The 21652-nt window shown below is 45.3% G+C and overlaps 1 protein-coding gene across 1 annotated transcript in view; it reads right to left on the bottom strand.

Annotated features, from left to right (window-relative positions):
* Positions 1-794: 794 nt before the first annotated feature.
* Positions 795-21652, bottom strand: part of LOC115187318 (repetitive proline-rich cell wall protein 1-like) — a 40844-nt gene continuing 19986 nt past the window's right edge. Inside the window, exon 3 of the mRNA XM_029746386.1 lies at positions 795-1208. Coding sequence (XP_029602246.1) covers positions 795-1208 — 414 coding nt within the window. The remainder of the gene's footprint in view (positions 1209-21652) is intronic.

Below are 21652 nucleotides of genomic sequence, written 5' to 3'. Positions count from 1 at the left end.
GTTAGGAGGGAGGGGTTGGGAGGGCTGGGTTAGGAGGGAGGGCTGGGTTAGGAGGGAGGGAGGGCTGGGTTAGGAGGGAGGGCTGGCAGGGCTGTGGAGAGGAGGGAGGGGTTAGGAGGACTGGCTGGGCTGTGGAGAGGAGGGAGGGAGGGCTGGGTTAGGAGGGAGGGAGGGCTGGGTTAGGAGGGAGGGAGGGCTGGGTTAGGAGGGAGGGCTGGCAGGGCTGTGGAGAGGAGGGAGGGGTTAGGAGGACTGGCAGGGCTGTGGAGAGGAGGGAGGGGTTAGGAGGGAGGGCTGGCAGGGCTGGGTTAGGAGGGAGGGCTGGGTTAGGAGGGAGGGCTGGGTTAGGAGGGAGGGAGGGAGGGAGGGCTGGCTGGGTTAGGAGGGCTGGAGGGCAGGGCTGGGTTAGGAGGGAGGGAGGGAGGGAGGGCTGGCTGGGTTAGGAGGGAGGGAGGGCTGGGTTGTGGAGAGGAGCAGGACAGCATAGCTCAGATACTGACGGCTCAGAGCTACAATAGAGCCTGTTATCTCCTCTAAACTAGTTTAACTCAAGGTTTTTTTTATTTTCCAGGGAGAGGAGACCCAGTGGCCGTGCCCTGCCTTATCAGACTCTATGCATCTGAAGAGACTGAGCTACCAGGCCTGTATTTACATTTTAGTCATTTAGCAGACGCTCTTATCCAGAGCGACTTACAGTAGTGAATGCATACATTTCATACATTTTTTTTTTCTTCTCCATACTGGTCCCCCGTGGGAATCAAACCCACAACCCTGGCGTTGCAAACACTATGCTCTTACCAACTGAGCCACACGGGACACTGTATCACAGGACACTGTATCACGGGACACTGCATCACGGGACACTGCATCACGGGACACTGGATCACGGGACACTGGATCACGGGACACTGGATCACGGGACACTGCATCACGGGACACTGCATCACGGGACACTGCATCACGGGACACTGGATCACGGGACACTGGATCACGGGACACTGCATCACGGGACACTGGATCACGGGACACTGGATCACGGGACACTGGATCACGGGACACTGCATCACGGGACACTGCATCACGGGACACTGGATCACGGGACACTGGATCACGGGACACTGGATCACGGGACACTGGATCACGGGACACTGTTTCACGGGACACTGTATCACGGGACACTGGATCACGGGACACTGGATCACGGGACACTGGATCACGGGACACTGGATCACGGGACACTGTATCAACTCAAAGTGTGTGTGTCACAGGACACAGCAGGTGCGGATAGTCCAGTCAAACACTTCCTGCAGCTGTTCCTCAGTCCTTAAAGAAATCCACAAGACAAAGGGAAGTTAGATCGTTGCTTTCCTCTCTATGTCAGCGTAGGGCTCGCCGAGTGGCGCGGTCGGTCTAAGGCACTGCATCTCATTCGCAAAGAGGCGTCACTACAGTCCCTGGTTCGAATCCAGGCTGTATCACATCCGGACGTGATTGTGAGTCCCATAGGGCAGCGCACAATTGGCCCAGCGTCGTCCGGGTTTGGCCGCCATTGTAAGTAAGAGGACTTGCCCTGTTAAATAGGTATAAATAATATTAGGATGGCAGCGGGACTCCATAACAGCGTAGTGCAACCTGCCATGCTATGGATCACCCTGATAATACTGACCAGCACTTTAGTCATGAGTGAATCATTCATCTAATTCAATACAAAATCACCATCTGGGCTTTGAAGGCAACAACGTTACAATTATATGAAAACAACAGTGTTGGATGGACCCTGGTGTTGGATGGACCCTGGTGTTGGATGGACCCTGGTGTTGGATGGACTACGGTGTTGGATGGACCCTGGTGTTGGATGGACCCTGGTGTTGGATGGACTACGGTGTTGGATGGACCCTGGTGTTGGATGGACCCTGGTGTTGGATGGACTGGTGTTGCATGGACCCTGGTGTTGGATGGACCCTGGTGTTGGATGGACCCTGGTGTTGGATGGACTACGGTGTTGGATGGACCCTGGTGTTGGATGGACCCTGGTGTTGGATGGACTACGGTGTTGGATGGACCACGGTTTTGGATGGACCATGGTGTTGGATGGACTACGGTGTTGGATGGACTACGGTGTTGGATAGACCCTGGTGTTGGATGGACCCTGGTGTTGGATGGACTGGTGTTGCATGGACCCTGGTGTTGGATGGACCCTGGTGTTGGATGGACCCTGGTGTTGGATGGACTACGGTGTTGGATGGACCCTGGTGTTGGATGGACCCTGGTGTTGGATGGACTACGGTGTTGGATGGACCACGGTTTTGGATGGACCATGGTGTTGGATGGACTACGGTGTTGGATGGACTACGGTGTTGGATAGACCCTGGTGTTGGATGGACCCTGGTGTTGGATGGACCATGGTGTTGGATGGACCCTGGTGTTGGATGGACCACGGTGTTGGATGGACCCGGGTGTTGGATGGACCCTGGTATTGGATGGACCCAGGTGTTGGATGGACCCTGGTGTTGGATGGACTGGTGTTGGATAGACCCTGGTGTTGGATGGACCACGGTGTTGGATGGACCCTGGTGTTGGATGGACCCTGGTGTTGGATGGACTACGGTGTTGGATGGACCCTGGTGTTGGATGGACCCTGGTGTTGGATGAACCACGGTGTTGGATGGACCCTGGTGTTGGATGGACCCTGGTGTTGGATGGACTCTGGTGTTGGATGGACTACGGTGTTGGATGGACCCTGGTGTTGGATGGACCCTGGTGTTGGATGGACTGGTGTTGCATGGACCCTGGTGTTGGATGGACCCTGGTGTTGGATGGACCCTGGTGTTGGATGGACTACGGTGTTGGATGGACCCTGGTGTTGGATGGACCCTGGTGTTGGATGGACTACGGTGTTGGATGGACCACGGTGTTGGATGGACCATGGTGTTGGATGGACTACGGTGTTGGATGGACTACGGTGTTGGATAGACCCTGGTGTTGGATGGATCCTGGTGTTGGATGGACCATGGTGTTGGATGGACCCTGGTGTTGGATGGACCACGGTGTTGGATGGACCCTGGTGTTGGATGGACCCTGGTGTTGGATGGACCCAGGTGTTGGATGGACCCTGGTGTTGGATGGACTGGTGTTGGATAGACCCTGGTGTTGGATGGACCACGGTGTTGGATGGACCCTGGTGTTGGATGGACCCTGGTGTTGGATGGACTACGGTGTTGGATGGACCCTGGTGTTGGATGGACCCTGGTGTTGGATGGACCACGGTGTTGAATGGACCCTGTTGTTAGATGGACTACGGTGTTGGATGGACCCTGTTGTTGGATGGACTACGGTGTTGAATGGACCCTGGTGTTGGATGGACCCTGGTGTTGGATGGACCACGGTGTTGGATGGACCCTGGTGTTGGATGGACCACGGTGTTGGATGGACCCTGGTGTTGAATGGACCATGGTGTTGGATGGACCCTGGTGTTGGATGGACCACGGTGTTGGATGGACCCTGGTGTTGGATGGACTACGGTGTTGGATGGACCCTGGTGTTGGATGGACCCTGGTGTTGGATGGACCCTGGTGTTGGATAGACCATGGTGTTGGATGGACCACGGTGTTGGATGGACCCTGGTGTTGGATGGACCCTGGTGTTGGATGGACTCTGGTGTTGGATGGACCACGGTGTTGGATGGACCACGGTGTTGGATGGACCATGGTGTTGGATGGACTACGGTGTTGGATGGACTACGGTGTTGGATAGACCCTGGTGTTGGATGGACCCTGGTGTTGGATGGACCATGGTGTTGGATGGACCCTGGTGTTGGATGGACCACGGTGTTGGATGGACCCGGGTGTTGGATGGATCCTGGTGTTGGATGGACCCTGGTGTTGGATGGACTACGGTGTTGGATGGACCCTGGTGTTGGATGGACCCTGGTGTTGGATGGACCCTGGTGTTGGATGGACTACGGTGTTGGATGGACCCTGGTGTTGGATGAACCCTGGTGTTGGATGGACTGGTGTTGCATGGACCCTGGTGTTGGATGGACCCTGGTGTTGGATGGACCCTGGTGTTGGATGGACTACGGTGTTGGATGGACCCTGGTGTTGGATGGACCCTGGTGTTGGATGGACCCTGGTGTTGGATGGACCCTGGTGTTGGATGGACCACGGTGTTGGATGGACCCGGGTGTTGGATGGACCCTGGTGTTGGATGGACCCAGGTGTTGGATGGACCCTGGTGTTGGATGGACTGGTGTTGGATAGACCCTGGTGTTGGATGGACCACGGTGTTGGATGGACCCTGGTGTTGGATGGACCCTGGTGTTGGATGGACTACGGTGTTGGATGGACCCTGGTGTTGGATGGACCCTGGTGTTGGATGGACCACGGTGTTGGATGGACCCTGTTGTTGGATGGACTACGGTGTTGAATGGACCCTGGTGTTGGATGGACCCTGGTGTTGGATGGACCACGGTGTTGGATGGACCCTGGTGTTGGATGGACCACGGTGTTGGATGGACCCTGGTGTTGAATGGACCATGGTGTTGGATGGACCCTGGTGTTGGATGGACCACGGTGTTGGATGGACCCTGGTGTTGGATGGACTACGGTGTTGGATGGACCCTGGTGTTGGATGGACCCTGGTGTTGGATGGACCCTGGTGTTGGATGGACCCTGGTTTTGGATAGACCATGGTGTTGGATGGACCACGGTGTTGGATGGACCCTGGTGTTGGATGGACCCCGGTGTTGGATGGACTCTGGTGTTGGATGGACCACGGTGTTGGATGGACCCTGGTGTTGGATGGACCACGGTGTTGGATGGACCCTGGTGTTGGATGGACCACGGTGTTGGATGGACTACGGTGTTGGATGGACCCTGGTGTTGGATGGACCACAGAACATTCTGAGGTTGACGGGTTTTTGGGAAGAAGGACCATTTTTGTTCTGAGAGTGCAACGTCTGAAAAAGATCTGAGAACGATGTGAAATATCCAGTGCTTTGAAAAAGTATTCGCCCCCTTCCTGATTTCTTATACATTTGTCACACTTCAATGTTTCAGATCATCAAACACATTTTAATATTACACAAAGATAACCCAAGTAAACCCAAAATGCAGTTTTTAAGTGATGATTATTTATTAAGGGGAGAAAAAGCGCTCCGAACCTTCATGGCCCTATGTGAAAAAGTAATTGCCCCCCCCCCCCTTGTTAAATCAGGAATTTACTGTGGTTAATCACATTTTTTGGAAAGCTGAGTTCAATTTGACTCGCCACACCCAGGCCTGGTTACTGCCAGACCTGTTGAATCAAGAAATCACTTATATAGAACCTGTCTGACAAAGTGAAGTAGGACAAAAGATCTCAAAAAGCAAGACATCATGCCGCGATCCAAAGAAATTCAGGAACAGATGAGAAATAAAAATAATTGACATCTATCAGTCTGGAAAAGGTTTACAAAGCCATTTCTAAAGCTTTGGGACTCCAGCCACCCACGGTGAGAGACGTTATCCACAAAATGGAGAACATTTGGAACAGCGGTCGAACCTTCCTCAGGAGTGGCCGACCTACCGAAATTACCCCCAAGAACGCAACGACGACTCATCCAAGAGGTCACAATAAGAACCCACAACAACATCTAAAAGAACTGCAGGCCTCACTTGCCTCAGTTAAGGTCAGGGTTCATGACTCAACCATAAGAAAGAGACTGGGGTAAAAATGGCATCCATGGCAGAGTTCCAAGGCAAAAACCACTGCTGAGCAAAAAGAACATAAAGACTCGTCTCACTTTTAGCAACAAAAAAAAACATCTTGATGATCCCTAAAGACTTTTGGGAAAATATTCTGTGGACTGACGAGACAAAAGTTGAACTTTTTGGAAGGTGTGCGTCCCGTTACATCTGGCGTAAAAAGTAACACAGCATTTCAGAAAAAGATCATCCTTACCAACAGTCCAATATGGTGGTGGTGGTAGTGTGATGGTCTGGGGCTGCTTTGCTGCTTCAGGACCTGGACGACTTGCTGGGATCGATGGAACCATGAATTCTGCTCTCTACCAAAAACATCCTGAAGGAGAAAGTCCGGCCATCAGTTCGTGACCTCAAGCTGAAGCGCACTTGGGTTCTGCAGCAGGACAATGATCCAAAACACACCAGCAAGTCCACCTCTGAATGGCTTAAAAAAAACTAAACAAAGGTTTTGGAGTGGCCTAGTCAAAGTCCGGACTTGAATCCGATTGAGATGCTGTGGCGTGACCTTAAAAAGGCGGTTCATGCTCGAAAAACCCTCCAATGTGGCTGAATTTAAACAATTCTGCAAATTTTTATTTTTATTTTTTTATTTCACCTTTATTTAACCAGGTAGGCTAGTTGAGAACAAGTCCTTTATTTAACCAGGTAGGCTAGTTGAGAACAAGTCCTTTATTTAACCAGGTAGACCAGTTGAGAACAAGTCCTTTATTTAACCAGGTAGGCCAGTTGAGAACAAGTCCTTTATTTAACCAGGTAGGCTAGTTGAGAACATGTCCTTTATTTAACCAGGTAGGCAAGTTGAGAACAAGTTCTCATTTACAACTGCGACCTGGCCAAGATAAAGCAAAGCAGTTCGACACATAAAACAACACAGAGTTACACATGGAGTAAAACAAACATACAGTCAATAATACAGTAGAAAAATAAGTCTATATACAATGTGAGCAAATGAGGTGAGATAAGGGAGGTAAAGGCAATAAAAAGGCAATGGTGGCGAAGTAAATACAATATAGCAAGTAAAACACTGGAATGGTAGATTTGTAGTGGAAGAAAGTGCAAAGTAGAAATAGAAATAATGGGGTGCAAAGGAGCAAAATAAATAAATAAATACAGTAGGGGAAGAGGTAGTTGTTGGGGCTAAATTATAGATGGGCTATGTACAGGTGCAGTGATCTGGGAGCTGCTCTGACAGTGAGAAGAGTGGGCCAAAACTCCTCCACAGCGATGTGAAAGACTCATTGCCAGTTATCGGAAACGCTTGACTGCAGTTGTTGCTGCTGAGGATGGCACAACCAGTTGTTAGGTTTAGGGGGAAATTACTTTTCCACATAGGGCCATGAAGGTTCAGATAGCTTTTATTCCCCCGTAATAAATAAAATCATCACTTAAAAACTGCATTTTGGGTTTACTTGGGTTATCTTTGTGTAATATTAAAATTTGTTTGTCACGTCCTGACCATAGTAAGAGGTTATTTTCTATGGTAGAGTAGGTCAGGGCGTGACAGGGGGGGTTTGTTCTATGTGTTCTATTTCTATGTTCTTAGGTTCTAGTTTTTGTATTTCTATGTTGGGTTTTGTTTGGGATGATCTCCAATTAGAGGCAGCTGGTCCTCGTTGTCTCTAATTGGAGATCCTACTTAAGTAGGAATTTTTCTTCCTGGGTTTTGTGGGAGATTATTTTTGAGTAGTGTTTGTTTCACCTCTGCGTCACGGTTTGTTGTTTTGTGTATTCAGTTTATTTATGTATCGCATAGTTTCACAGAGTAAATTAAATGTGGAACGACACACACGCTGCATTTTGGTCCGCTTCTCCTTACGACAACCGTGACATTGTTTGATGATCTGAAACATTTAAGTGTGACAAATGTGCAAAGAAATCAGGAAGGGGGCAAATACTTTTTCACAGCACTGGATATAACAGGGCCTTACAGTGTGGTTATTATTGTATAATGTATATAACAGGGCCTTGCAGTGTGGTTATTATTGTATAATATATATAACAGGGCCTTGCAGTGTGGTTATTATTGCATAATATATATAACAGGGCTTTACAGTGTGGTTATTATTGTATAATGTATATAACAGGGCCTTACAGTGTGGTTATTATTGTATAATGTATATAACAGGGCCTTACAGTGTGGTTATTATTGTATAATGTATATAACAGGGCCTTACAGTGTGGTTATTATTGTATAATATATATAACAGGGCCTTACAGTGTGGTTATTATTGTATAATATATATAACAGGGCCTTACAGTGTGGTTATTATTGTATAATATATATATAACAGGGCCTTACAGTGTGGTTATTATTGTATAATATATATAACAGGGCCTTGCAGTGTGGTTATTATTGTATAATATATATAACAGGGCCTTGCAGTGTGGTTATTATTGCATAATATATATAACAGGGCTTTACAGTGTGGTTATTATTGTATAATGTATATAACAGGGCCTTACAGTGTGGTTATTATTGTATAATATATATAACAGGGCCTTGCAGTGTGGTTATTATTGCATAATGTATATAACAGGGCCTTACAGTGTGGTTATTATTGTATAATATATATAACAGGGCCTTACAGTGTGGTTATTATTGTATAATATATATAACAGGGCCTTGCAGTGTGGTTATTATTGTATAATATATATAACAGGGCCTTGCAGTGTGGTTATTATTGTATAATGTATATAACAGGGCCTTGCAGTGTGGTTATTATTGTATAATATATATAACAGGGCCTAACAGTCTGGTTATTATTGTATAATATATATAACAGGGCCTTACAGTGTGGTTATTATTGTATAATATATATAACAGGGCCTTACAGTGTGGTTATTATTGTATAATATATATAACAGGGCCTTACAGTGTGGTTATTATTGTATAATATATATAACAGGGCCTTACAGTGTGGTTATTATTGTATAATATATATATAACAGGGCCTTACAGTGTGGTTATTATTGTATAATATATATAACAGGGCCTTGCAGTGTGGTTATTATTGTATAATGTATATAACAGGGCCTTGCAGTGTGGTTATTATTGTATAATATATATAACAGGGCCTTACAGTGTGGTTATTATTGTATAATATATATAACAGGGCCTAACAGTCTGGTTATTATTGTATAATATATATAACAGGGCCTTGCAGTGTGGTTATTATTGTATAATATATATAACAGGGCCTTACAGTGTGGTTATTATTGTATAATATATATAACAGGGCCTAACAGTCTGGTTATTATTGTATAATATATTGTCAGCAGTGCTGAAGTATCATTGTAGTAAAGCGACTTCATCGTGACAACACACAAAGACTCACAACAACCGAGCTGTGAATTATCAAAGGTTCACATGGAATAACAATGTTACTATGGGCCTGTTATCAGTGTTATCAGCGAGAGGGGCTTTATCCGCGGTCAGAGCAGCGGAGCCTGTATAGACGCTGTTCTCTAGCTGCTTTATTTGTTGTGAGACGTACTGAGACAACGTCACGCCAGGAGTGACACCTGTCGGTGAATAAAGAGTTCATTTTAATTATTTTATTTTGTAACCTTTATTTAACATAAAGGTACAAAATAAAATAATTGAAATTAACTCTTTATATACATTATTTTTTATATACATTATACAATAATAACCACACTGTAAGGCCTCTTTATTTAACATAAAGGTACAGTTATTAAGAACAAATTCTTATTTACGATGACGGCCTACCCCAGGCCAAACCGTAACCCGGACGACGCTGGGTCAGTTGTGCGCCGCCCTACTGGACTCCCTATCACAGCCGGTTGTGATACAGCCTGGAATCGAACCAGGGTGTCTGTAGTGACGCCTCTAGCACTGAGATGCGGTGCCTTAGATCGCTGCGCCACACGGGACCACCAACTGAGCACATACAAACCAGGGAGAGAGCTTTTTATCTATCTATCTATCTATCTATCTATCTATCTATCTATCTATCTATCTATCTATCTATCTATCTATCTATCTATCTATCTATCTATCTATCTATCTATCTATCTATCTATCTATCTATCTATCTATCTTGTGAAATGACACCTTGTTGCAACAGTTGTGGGCCAGCTTTCTAAGAGGTGTATATTAAAGCTCAGCTTAGCGATAAAATGACAGCATGCCTGCCTGCCTGCCTGCCTGCCTGCCTGCCTGCCTGCCTGCCTGCCTGCCTGCCTGCCTGCCTGCCTGCCTGCCTGCCTGCCTAGTTATCTATCTATCTGCTTTCTTTGTATACTATACCTTAGCCTGCCTGCCTAGTTATCTATCTATCTGCTGTCTTTGTATACTATACCTTAGCTTGACAATGGACTTTGTTACCTTAACAACAACCTCCTCACCAGACAGACGTGGAGCCAGTGAGCCACTGACTGTTGACTTCCCTATTCCTGTCTCTCTCTACCCTCTCCAGCCTCACTGGGCGGCCCGAGGCTGCGTCCCAAATCACACCCTAGTCCCTGTATATCCCTATGGGCCCTGGTCAAAACTAGTGAGCTATATAGGGGCATTAGGGTGTCATTTGGGATGATCCTTTGTGCATCACCCCAGTCCCCGATGGGCGTAGTCATGATCACAACCTGCCAAAGAGCACTGGAGGGACATAAAACTGTGCTTATCGATGTGGCGAAGGGGAAGGATCGTCCCTCAGTGCTGATGTCTGTGATAAGATAAGGTGTTAGAGTCCTGCTGGTATCAATCTCTCCATCTACAGAGCTACAGGGGCCTGATGTCTCCTCGTCTCGGCCTGGCTCTTTACATGCTGATGATGGGGTTTAACTGGTAACAGTTAACTCGTCCATTAAGGTAATGAGGCCTGTACATTCACAGATAGACAGAGAGAGAGAGACAGGGTGAAACTAAGTGTACACAGAGAGAGATAGGGACAGAAGGAGAGAGAGAGAGAGAGAGACAGAGAGACAGAGACACAGAGACACAGAGAGAGAGACACAGAGAGAGAGAGAGAGAGAGAGAGAGAGAGAGAGAGACAGAGAGAGAGAGACACAGAGAGAGAGAGAGACAGAGAGAGACAGAGAGACAGAGATAGAGAGAGATATAGAGACAGAGAGAGAGACAGAGAGAGACAGAGATAGAGAGAGAGACAGAGAGAGAGAGACAGAGAGAGAGAGAGAGAGACAGAGAGAGAGAGAGAGAGAGAGAGACACACTTTATGGAACACAAAGCCTTCACTATCTCATCCTGGAATATCCGAGGCCTGAGGTCATCTGCCTTTGGCCTAAAGAGCAGGAACCTGGACTTCACGAAATAAATCAGAAATACAGACATTGCTATTCTACAAGAAACAGACTTGATGCGCTCTAAGTAACTGGTAGTCCCATCCTGTCACGTCCTGACCAGTAAAAGGGGGTTATTTGTTATTGTAGTTTGGTCAGGACGTGGCAGGGGGTGTTTGTTTTGTGTGTTTCAGGGTTTTGGTGTATGTTCTATGTTTTCTATTTCTATGTGGATTTTCTAGTATTTCTATTTCTATGTGGTATTGTTTGGGATTGGTCTCTAATTGGAGGCAGCTGTATCTCGTTGCCTCTGATTAGAGGCCATATTTAAGTAGGGTTTTTTTGTCTTGTGTTTTGTGGGTGGTTGTTCTGTGTATAGTCATTAGTACCTTACAGGACTGGTTTTCGTCGTTCTTTTTGTTCATTTCTTTAATAAATTCAAGAAAACGATTCACATTCCCGCTGCAGTTTGGTCCGATCATTACGACGCTTATGACACATCCACCAAACTACCAGGTGTGAAACAGGGAAGGGACTCAAGGGGTAAGCTAATTTGGTATAGAGCAGACCTGACCCACTCTATTAAATTAGTCAAAACAGGAACTTTTTACATCTGGCTAGAAACGAATAAGGAAATAACCTCAACAGAGAAACATTTACTCATGTGTTCTACCTACAGTATAGACCCATTATAATGAAGACAGCTTCTCCATCCTACAGTATAGACCCATTATAATGAAGACAGCTTCTCCCATCCTACAGTATAGACCCATTATAATGAAGACAGCTTCTCCCATCCTACAGTATAGACCCATTATAATGAAGACAGCTTCTCCCATCCTACAGTATAGACCCATTATAATGAAGACAGCTTCTCCCATCCTACAGTATAGACCCATTATAATGAAGACAGCTTCTCCATCCTACAGTATAGACCCATTATAATGAAGACAGCTTCTCCCATCCTATAGTATAGACCCATTATAATGAAGACAGCTTCTCCATCCTACAGTATAGACCCATTATAATGAAGACAGCTTTTCCCATCCTACAGTATAGACCCATTATAATGAAGACAGGTTCTCCATCCTACAGTATAGACCCATTATAATGAAGACAGCTTCTCCCATCCTACAGTATAGACCCATTATAATGAAGACAGCTTCTCCCATCCTACAGTATACACCAATTTTAATGAAGACAGCTTCTCCCATCCTACAGTATAGACCCATTATAAAGAAGACAGCTTCTCCCATCCTACAGTATATCCCCCATTTTAATGAAGACAGCTTCTCCCATCCTACAGTATAGACCCATTATAATGAAGACAGCTTCTCCCATCCTACAGTATAGACCCATTATAATGAAGACAGCTTCTCCCATCCTACAGTATAGACCCATTATAATGAAGACAGCTTCTCCCATCCTACAGTATAGACCCATTATAATGAAGACAGCTTCTCCCATCCTACAGTATAGACCCATTATAATGAAGACAGCTTCTCCCATCCTACAGTATAGACCCATTATAATGAAGACAGCTTCTCCCATCCTACAGTATAGACCCATTATAATGAAGACAGCTTCTCCCATCCTACAGTATAGACCCCCCATTATAATGAAGACAGCTTCTCCCATCCTACAGTATAGACCCATTATAATGAAGACAGCTTCTCCCATCCTACAGTATAGACCCATTATAATGAAGACAGCTTCTCCATCCTACAGTATAGACCCCCCATTATAATGAAGACAGCTTCTCCATCCTACAGTATAGACCCATTATAATGAAGACAGCTTCTCCATCCTACAGTATAGACCCATTATAATGAAGACAGCTTCTTCCCATCCTACAGTATAGACCCATTATAATGAAGACAGCTTCTCCCATCCTACAGTATAGACCCATTATAATGAAGACAGCTTCTCCCATCCTACAGTATAGAACCATTATAATGAAGACAGCTTCTCCCATCCTACAGTATAGACCCCCCATTATAATGAAGACAGCTTCTCCCATCCTACAGTATAGACCCATTATAATGAAGACAGCTTCTCCCATCCTACAGTATAGACCCATTATAATGAAGACAGCTTCTCCCATCCTACAGTATAGACCCATTATAATGAAGACAGCTTCTCCCATCCTACAGTATAGACCCCATTTTAATGAAGACAGCTTCTCCCATCCTACAGTATAGACCCCCCATTATAATGAAGACAGCTTCTCCCATCCTACAGTATAGACCCATTATAATGAAGACAGCTTCTCCATCCTACAGTATAGACCCATTATAATGAAGACAGCTTCTCCCATCCTACAGTATAGACCCATTATAATGAAGACAGCTTCTCCCATCCTACAGTATAGACCCATTATAATGAAGACAGCTTCTCCCATCCTACAGTATAGACCCATTATAATGAAGACAGCTTCTCCCATCCTACAGTATAGACCCCCCATTATAATGAAGACAGCTTCTCCCATCCTACAGTATAGACCCATTATAATGAAGACAGCTTCTCCCATCCTACAGTATAGACCCATTATAATGAAGACAGCTTCTCCCATCCTACAGTATAGACCCATTATAATGAAGACAGCTTCTCCCATCCTACAGTATAGACCCATTATAATGAAGACAGCTTCTCCATCCTACAGTATAGACCCATTATAATGAAGACAGCTTCTCCCATCCTACAGTATAGACCCATTATAATGAAGACAGCTTCTCCCATCCTACAGTATAGACCCATTATAATGAAGACAGCTTCTCCATCCTACAGTATAGACCCATTATAATGAAGACAGCTTCTCCCATCCTACAGTATAGACCATTATAATGAAGACAGCTCCCCCATCCTACAGTATAGACCCATTATAATGAAGACAGCTTCTCCCCATCCTACAGTATAGACCCATTCTAATGAAGACAGCTTCTCCCATCCTACAGTATAGACCCATTATAATGAAGACAGCTTCTCCCATCCTACAGTATAGACCCATTTTAATGAAGACAGCTTCTCCCATCCTACAGTATATCCCCCATTTTAATGAAGACAGCTTCTCCCATCCTACAGTATAGACCCATTATAATGAAGACAGCTTCTCCCATCCTACAGTATAGACCCATTATAATGAAGACAGCTTCTCCCATCCTACAGTATAGACCCCCCATTATAATGAAGACAGCTTCTCCCATCCTACAGTATAGACCCATTATAATGAAGACAGCTTCTCCATCCTACAGTATAGACCCATTATAATGAAGACAGCTTCTCCATCCTACAGTATAGACCCATTTATAATGAAGACAGCTTCTCCCATCCTACAGTATAGACCCATTATAATGAAGACAGCTTCTCCCATCCTACAGTATAGACCCATTATAATGAAGACAGCTTCTCCCATCCTACAGTATAGACCCCCACCCATTATAATGAAGACAGCTTCTCCCATCCTACAGTATATTCCCCATTATAATGAAGTACAAGCTTCTCCCATCCTACAGGTATAGGAACCCATTATAATGAAGACAGCTTCTCCCATCCTACAGTATAGACCCATTATAATGAAGACAGCTTCTCCCATCCTACAGTATAGACCCATTATAATGAAGACAAGCTTCTCCCATCCTACAGTATAGACCCATTATAATGAAGAACAGCTTCTCCCATCCTAACAGTATAGACCCATTTTAATGTAAGACAGCTTCCCCCATCCTACAGTATAGACCCATTATAATGAAGACAGCTTCTCCCATCCTACAGTATATTCCCCATTATAATGAAGACAGCTTCTCCCAATCCTACAGTATAGACCATTATAATGAAGACAGCTTCTCCCATCCTACAGTATAGACCCATTATAATGAAGACAGCTTCTCCATCCTACAGTATAGACCATTATAATGAAGACAGCTTCTCCCAATCCTAAAGTATAGACCCATTATAATGAAGACAGCTTCTCCCATCCTACAGTATAGACCCCCCATTATAATGAAGACAGCTTCTCCCATCCTACAGTATAGACCCATTATAATGAAGACAGCTTCTCCCATCCTACAGTATAGACCCATTATAATAAGACAAGCTTCTCCCATCCTACAGTATAGACCCATTATAATGAAGACAGCTTCTCCCATCCTACAGTTATAGACCCATTATAATGAAGACAGCTTCTCCCATCCTACAGTATAGACCCATTATAATGAAGACAGCTTCTCCCATCCTACAGTATAGACCCATTATAATGAAGACAGCTTCTCCCATCCTACAGTATAGACCCATTATAATGAAGACAGCTTCTCCCATCCTACAGTATAGACCCATTATAATGAATCAACCAAAAAAACAGAGCAAATTCTATTTGGCCCTAAACAGAGAGAACACAGTGGCAGAATACCTGACCACTGTGACTGACCCCAGATTAACAGATAATCCTTGACTATGTCCAGACATTGGCTAACCGGGCTATCTGCATTGTGTCCCGCCACCCGCCACCCCCTCTTTTACGCTGCTGCTACTCTCTGTTCATCATATATGCATAGTCACTTTAACCATATCTACATGTACATACTACCTCAATATAGCCTCTCTACTGTATGTAGCCTCTCTACTGTATATAGCCTCTCTACTGTATATAGCCTCTCTACTGTATATAGCCTCTCTACTGTTATAGCCTCTCTACTGTATATAGCCTCTCTACTGTATTTAGCCTCTCTACTGTTATAGCCTCTCTACTGTATTTAGCCTCTCTACTGTATATAACCTCTCTACTGTATATAGTCTCTCTACTGTATATAGCCTCTCTACTGTATATAGCCTCTCTACTGTTATAGCCTCTACTGTATATAGCCTCTCTACTGTATATAGCCTTACTGTATATAGCCTCTAACTGTAGATAGCCTCTCTACTGTATATAAGCCTCTCTACTGTATATAACCTCTCTACTGTATATAACCTCTCTACTGTATATAAGCCTCTCTACTGTATATAAGCCTCTCTACTGTATATAACCTCTCTACTGTATATAGCCTCTTCTCTACTGTATATACCTACTGTATATAGCCTCTCTTACGTATATAACCTCTCTACTGTATATAGCCTCTCTACTGTATATAACCTCTCTACTGTATATAGCCTCTCTACTGTATATAACCTCTCTACTGTATATAGTCTCTCTACTGTATATAGTCTCTACTGTATATAGTCTCTCTACTGTATATAGCCTCTCTACTGTATATAGCCTCTCTACTGTATATAACCTCTCTACTGTATATAGCCTCTCTACTGTATATAGCTCTCTACTGTATATAGCCTCTCTACTGTATATAGCCTCTACTGTATATAGCCTCTCTACTGTATATAGCCTCTACTGTATATAGCCTCTCTACTGTATATAGCCTCTCTACTGTATACAGCCTCTCTACTGTATATAGCCTCTCTACTGTATATAGCCTCTCTACTGTTATAGCCTCTCTACTGTATATAACCTCTCTACTGTATATAGCCTCTCTACTGTATATAGCTTCTCTACTGTATATAACCTCTCTACTGTATATAGCCTCTCTACTGTATATAGCCCCTCTACTGTATATAGCCTCTCTACTGTATATAGCCCCTCTACTGTATATAACCTCTCTACTGTATATAGCTTCTCTACTGTATATAACCTCTCTACTGTATATAGCCTCTCTACTGTATATAGCCCCTCTACTGTATATAGCCTCTCTACTGTATATAGCCCCTCTACTGTATATAACCTCTCTACTGTATATAGCCTCTCTACTGTATATAACCTCTCTACTGTATATAGCCTCTCTACTGTATATAGCCCCTCTACTGTATATAGCCTCTCTACTGTATATAGCCCCTCTACTGTATATAACCTCTCTACTGTATATAGCCTCTCTACTGTATATAGCCTCTCTACTGTATATAGCCTCTCTACTATATATAGCCTCTCTACTGTCTTTTTACTGTTGTTTTATTTCTTTACCTACCTATTGTTCACCTAATACCTTTTTTGCACTATTGGTTAGAGCCTGTAAGTAAACATTTCACTGTAAAGTCTACTACACCTGTTGTATTCGGAGCACGTGACAAATAAACTTTGATTTGATTTGATTTGACTCAATGAGCCTTGCTATTGAGAGAGGTCGCCCTAGGCAGACCTGGCTTTCAGGATGAGAAGCTACATGAAACACTGCCCACAAAACGAGGTGGAAACTGAGCTGCACTTCCTGACCTCCTGCCAACTGTAGGACCGTATTAGAGACACACATTTCCCCACAGATCACACAGACCCACGAAGAATTTGAAAACAAATCAAACATTGATTAACTCCCATATCTACTGGGTGAAATACCACAGTGTGTCATCACAAGCAGTAAAAGTTGTGACCTGTTGTCACTAGAAAAGGGCAACCAGTGAAGAACAAACACCATTATAAATACAACCCATATTTATGTTTATTTATTTTCCCTTTCATACTTTAACTACTTGCACATTATTACAACACTGTTCATAGTCAATAATATAACATCTGAAATGTCTATATTCTTTAAAAACTTGTAACGTTTACTAATGTTTACCTTGTTTATTTTCCTTTTGTTTATTGTGTATTCTGCTTGCTTTGGCATGTTTATCATGACTGACTGTTTATCATGACTGACTGTTCATCATGACTGACTGTTCATCATGACTGACTGTTTATCATGACTGACTGTTTATCATGACTGGCTGTTCATCATGACTGACTGACTGTTTATCATGACTGACTGACTGTTTATCATGACTGACTGTTTATCATGACTGACTGTTTATCATGAATGACTGTTCATCATGACTGACTGTTTACCAGCCCATCCGCCACAGCCTTACCGACTGTTTATCATGACTGACTATTAATCATGACTGACTGTTTATCATGACTGACTGTTTATCAGCCCATCTGCCACAGCCTTACCGCCTGTTTATCATGACTGACTGACTGTTTATCATGACTGACTGTTTACCAGCCCATCCACCACAGCCTTACCGCCTGTTCATCATGACTGACTGTTTATCATGACTGACTGTTCATCATGACAGACTGTTCATCATGACTGACTGTTCATCATGACTGACTGTTTATCAGCCCATCTGCCACAGCCTTACCGCCTGTTTATCCTGACTGACTGTTTACCAGCCCATCCGCCACAGCCTTACCGCCTGTTCATCATGACTGACTGTTTATCATGACTGACTGTTCATCATGACAGACTGTTCATCATGACTGACTGTTCATCATGACTGACTGTTTATCAGCCCATCTGCCACAGCCTTCCCGCCTGTTTATCCTGACTGACTGTTTACCAGCCCATCCGCCACAGCCTTACCACCTGTTTATCCTGACTGACTGTTTACCAGCCCATCCGCCACAGCCTTACCGCCTGTTTATCCTGACTGACTGTTTACCAGCCCATCCGCCACAGCCTTACCACCTGTTTATCCTGTCGCCTTGGCTGGTCAGGACAAAGGTCCTGCTTTAGGGCCTGTATTTTCCCTCCGACCCCATCCCCGTGGAAGTGACAAAGCCCTGTATTATAAAGGCATTGTGTTTTTATCTACAGCCCAGATAGCCACCACCTACTTCAGAAATGACTGATTATCTCCCACTGATAAGGAGAGGAGAGTTCTGGGAGCAGAGATCACTGACTGACTGGCCATCAGAACCACGTTATCTCCCACTAGGAGAGGAGAGCCATGTCTCTAAGGGTTCTGGGAGCAGAGATCACTGACTGACTGGCCATCAGAGCCACGTTATCTCCCAGTAGGAGAACAGAGCCATGTCTCTAAGGGTTCTGGGAGCGGAGATCACTGACTGACTGGCCATCAGAACCACGTTATCTCCCAGTAGGAGAGGAGAGCCATGTCTCTAAGGGTTCTGGGAGCAGAGATCACTGACTGACTGGCCATCAGAACCACGTTATCTCCCACTAGGAGAGGAGAGCCATGTCTCTAAGGGTTCTGGGAGCAGAGATCACTGACTGACTGGCCATCAGAACCACGTTATCTCCCACTAGGACAGGAGAGCTATGTCTCTAAGGGTTCTGGGAGCAGAGATCACTGACTGACTGGCCATCAGAACCACGTTATCTCCCAGTAGGAGAAGAGAGCCATGTCTCTAAGGGTTCTGGGAGCGGAGATCACTGACTGACTGGTCATCAGAACCACGTTATCTCCCAGTAGGAGAAGAGAGCCATGTCTCTAAGGGTTCTGGGAGCAGAGATCACTGACTGACTGGTCATCAGAACCACGTTATCTCCCAGTAGGAGAAGAGAAGACAAAATGTTGCCTCAAGGCTTGTATTGAGACACAGTGGCTGGATATGTCAAATAGATGTTTTAACTACCATATTATTAATATATTATGAAGATATTATATCTTATAAATACATAGTATTCAAGTCTTCACTTGTTTGCTTAATGACATTTACTGTTGAGGTGCTGACCTGTTGAACCCTCGACAACTACTATGATTATTATTTGACCCTGCTGGTCATTTATGAACATTTGAACATCTAGGCCATGTGCTGTTATAATCTCCACCCGGCACAGCTAGAAGAGGACTGGCCACCCCTCATAGCCTGGTTCCTCTCTAGGTTTCTTCCTAGGTTTTGGCCTTCCTAGGGAGTTTTTCCTAACCACCCCTCATAGCCTGGTTCCTCTCTAGGTTTCTTCCTAGGTTCCTGCCTTTCTAGGGAGTTTTTCCTAACCACCCCTCATAGCCTGGTTCCTCTCTAGGTTTCTTCCTAGGTTCCTGCCTTTCTAGGGAGTTTTTGCTAGCCACCCCTCATAGCCTGGTTCCTCTCTAGGTTTCTTCCTAGGTTCTGGCATTTCTAGGGAGTTTTTCCTAGCCACCGTGCTTCTACACCTGCATTGTTTGCTGTTTGGGGGGTTTTATGGCTGGGTTTCTGTACAGCACTTTGAGACATCAGCTGATGTAAGAAGGGCTATATAAATACATTTGATTTGATTTGATGAAGCACTTCGATGTAGTTATTGAAATAATGTGCGTGTCCTTGGGGACCAGCTACAGCAGCGATTCAAGAGGCCTTGCAGAGCTCCTCAGTAACAGAGTGGGCCTGCTCTGATGTCCCAGTGATTCAGGCCCTGAGCCTGCTCTGTTGTCCCAGTGATTCAGGCCCTGAGCCTGCTCTGATGTCCCAGTGATTCAGGCCCTGAGCCTGCTCTGTTGTCCCAGTGATTCAGGCCCTGAGCCTGCTCTGTTGTCTCAGTGATTCAGGCCCTGAGCCTGCTCTGTTGTCCCAGTGATTCAGGCCCTGAGCCTGCTCTGTTGTCTCAGTGATTCAGGCCCTGAGCCTGCTCTGTTGTCCCAGTGATTCAGGCCCTGAGCCTGCTCTGTTGTCCCAGCATCAGGCCCTGAGCCTGCTCTGTTGTCCCAGTGATTCAGGCCCTGAGCCTGCTCTGTTGCCCCAGTGATTCAGGCCCTGAGCCTGCTCTGTTGTCTCAGCGTCAGGCCCTGAGCCTGCTCTGTTGTCCCAGTGATTCAGGCCCTGAGCCTGCTCTGTTGTCCCAGCATCAGGCCCTGAGCCTGCTCTGTTGTCCAGTGATTCAGGCCCTGTGGCTCAGTTGGTAGAGCATGGTGTGCGCAACACCAGGGTTGTGGGTTCGATTCCCACGAGGGGCCAGTACAAAAAAAAAAAACAAAAAAAAAATAATCCATGAAATGTATGTATTCACTACTGTAAGTCGCTCTTAAGAGCGTCTGCTAAATGACTAAAATGTAAATGTAAACCTGCTCTGTTGTCCCAGTGATTCAGGCCCTGAGTCTCTCTACAACCTTTGTTGATGTTCTGGCTAGACATGGTCTATAATGACTTCTGATTAGTTAACTCAGGTTAAACACTTGACTATTTCTGTCCCAGCGCTCATTCAGACCAGCCTGACTGGGCACACCACCACACCAGCCCTGAGGAGACAGACAGACACCATGTCCCCAGCCCTGAGCAGACAGACAGATAGACCATGTCCCCCCCTGAGCAGACAGACAGATAGACACAATGTCCCAGCCCCTGGAGACGGACGGGACGGACGGACAGACATAACAAAACAACCTCTTACCCCTCCCTCCTTTCTAGACCTGAGTGATACAGAACCACTGACCTGGGTCTCAGGGCTTCTAGACCTGAGTGATACAGAACCACTGACCTGGGTCTCAGGGCTTCTAGACTTGAGTGATACAGAACCACTGACCTGGGTCTCAGGGCTTCTAGACCTGAGTAATACAGAACCGCTGACCTGGGTCTCAGGGCTTCTAGACCTGAGTAATACAGAACCACTGACCTGGGTCTCAGGGCTTCTAGACCTGAGTGATACAGAACCGCTGACCTGGGTCTCAGGGCTTCTAGACCTGAGTAATACAGAACCACTGACCTGCGTCTCAGGGCTTCTAGACCTGAGTGATACAGAACCACTGACCTGGGTCTCAGGGCTTCTAGACCTGAGTAATACAGAACCACTGACCTGGGTCTCAGGGCTTCTAGACCTGAGTGATACAGAACCACTGACCTGCGTCTCAGGGCTTCTAGACCTGAATGATACAGAACCACTGACTATGTATGACCCTCTAAATATACAGGC

The sequence above is a fragment of the Salmo trutta genome, unplaced genomic scaffold (genome assembly GCF_901001165.1).
Source record: "Salmo trutta unplaced genomic scaffold, fSalTru1.1, whole genome shotgun sequence".
NCBI lineage: Eukaryota > Metazoa > Chordata > Actinopteri > Salmoniformes > Salmonidae > Salmo > Salmo trutta.
The sequence above is the reverse complement of the archived record's forward strand: the minus strand, read 5'-3'. Positions and strand labels throughout refer to the sequence as shown.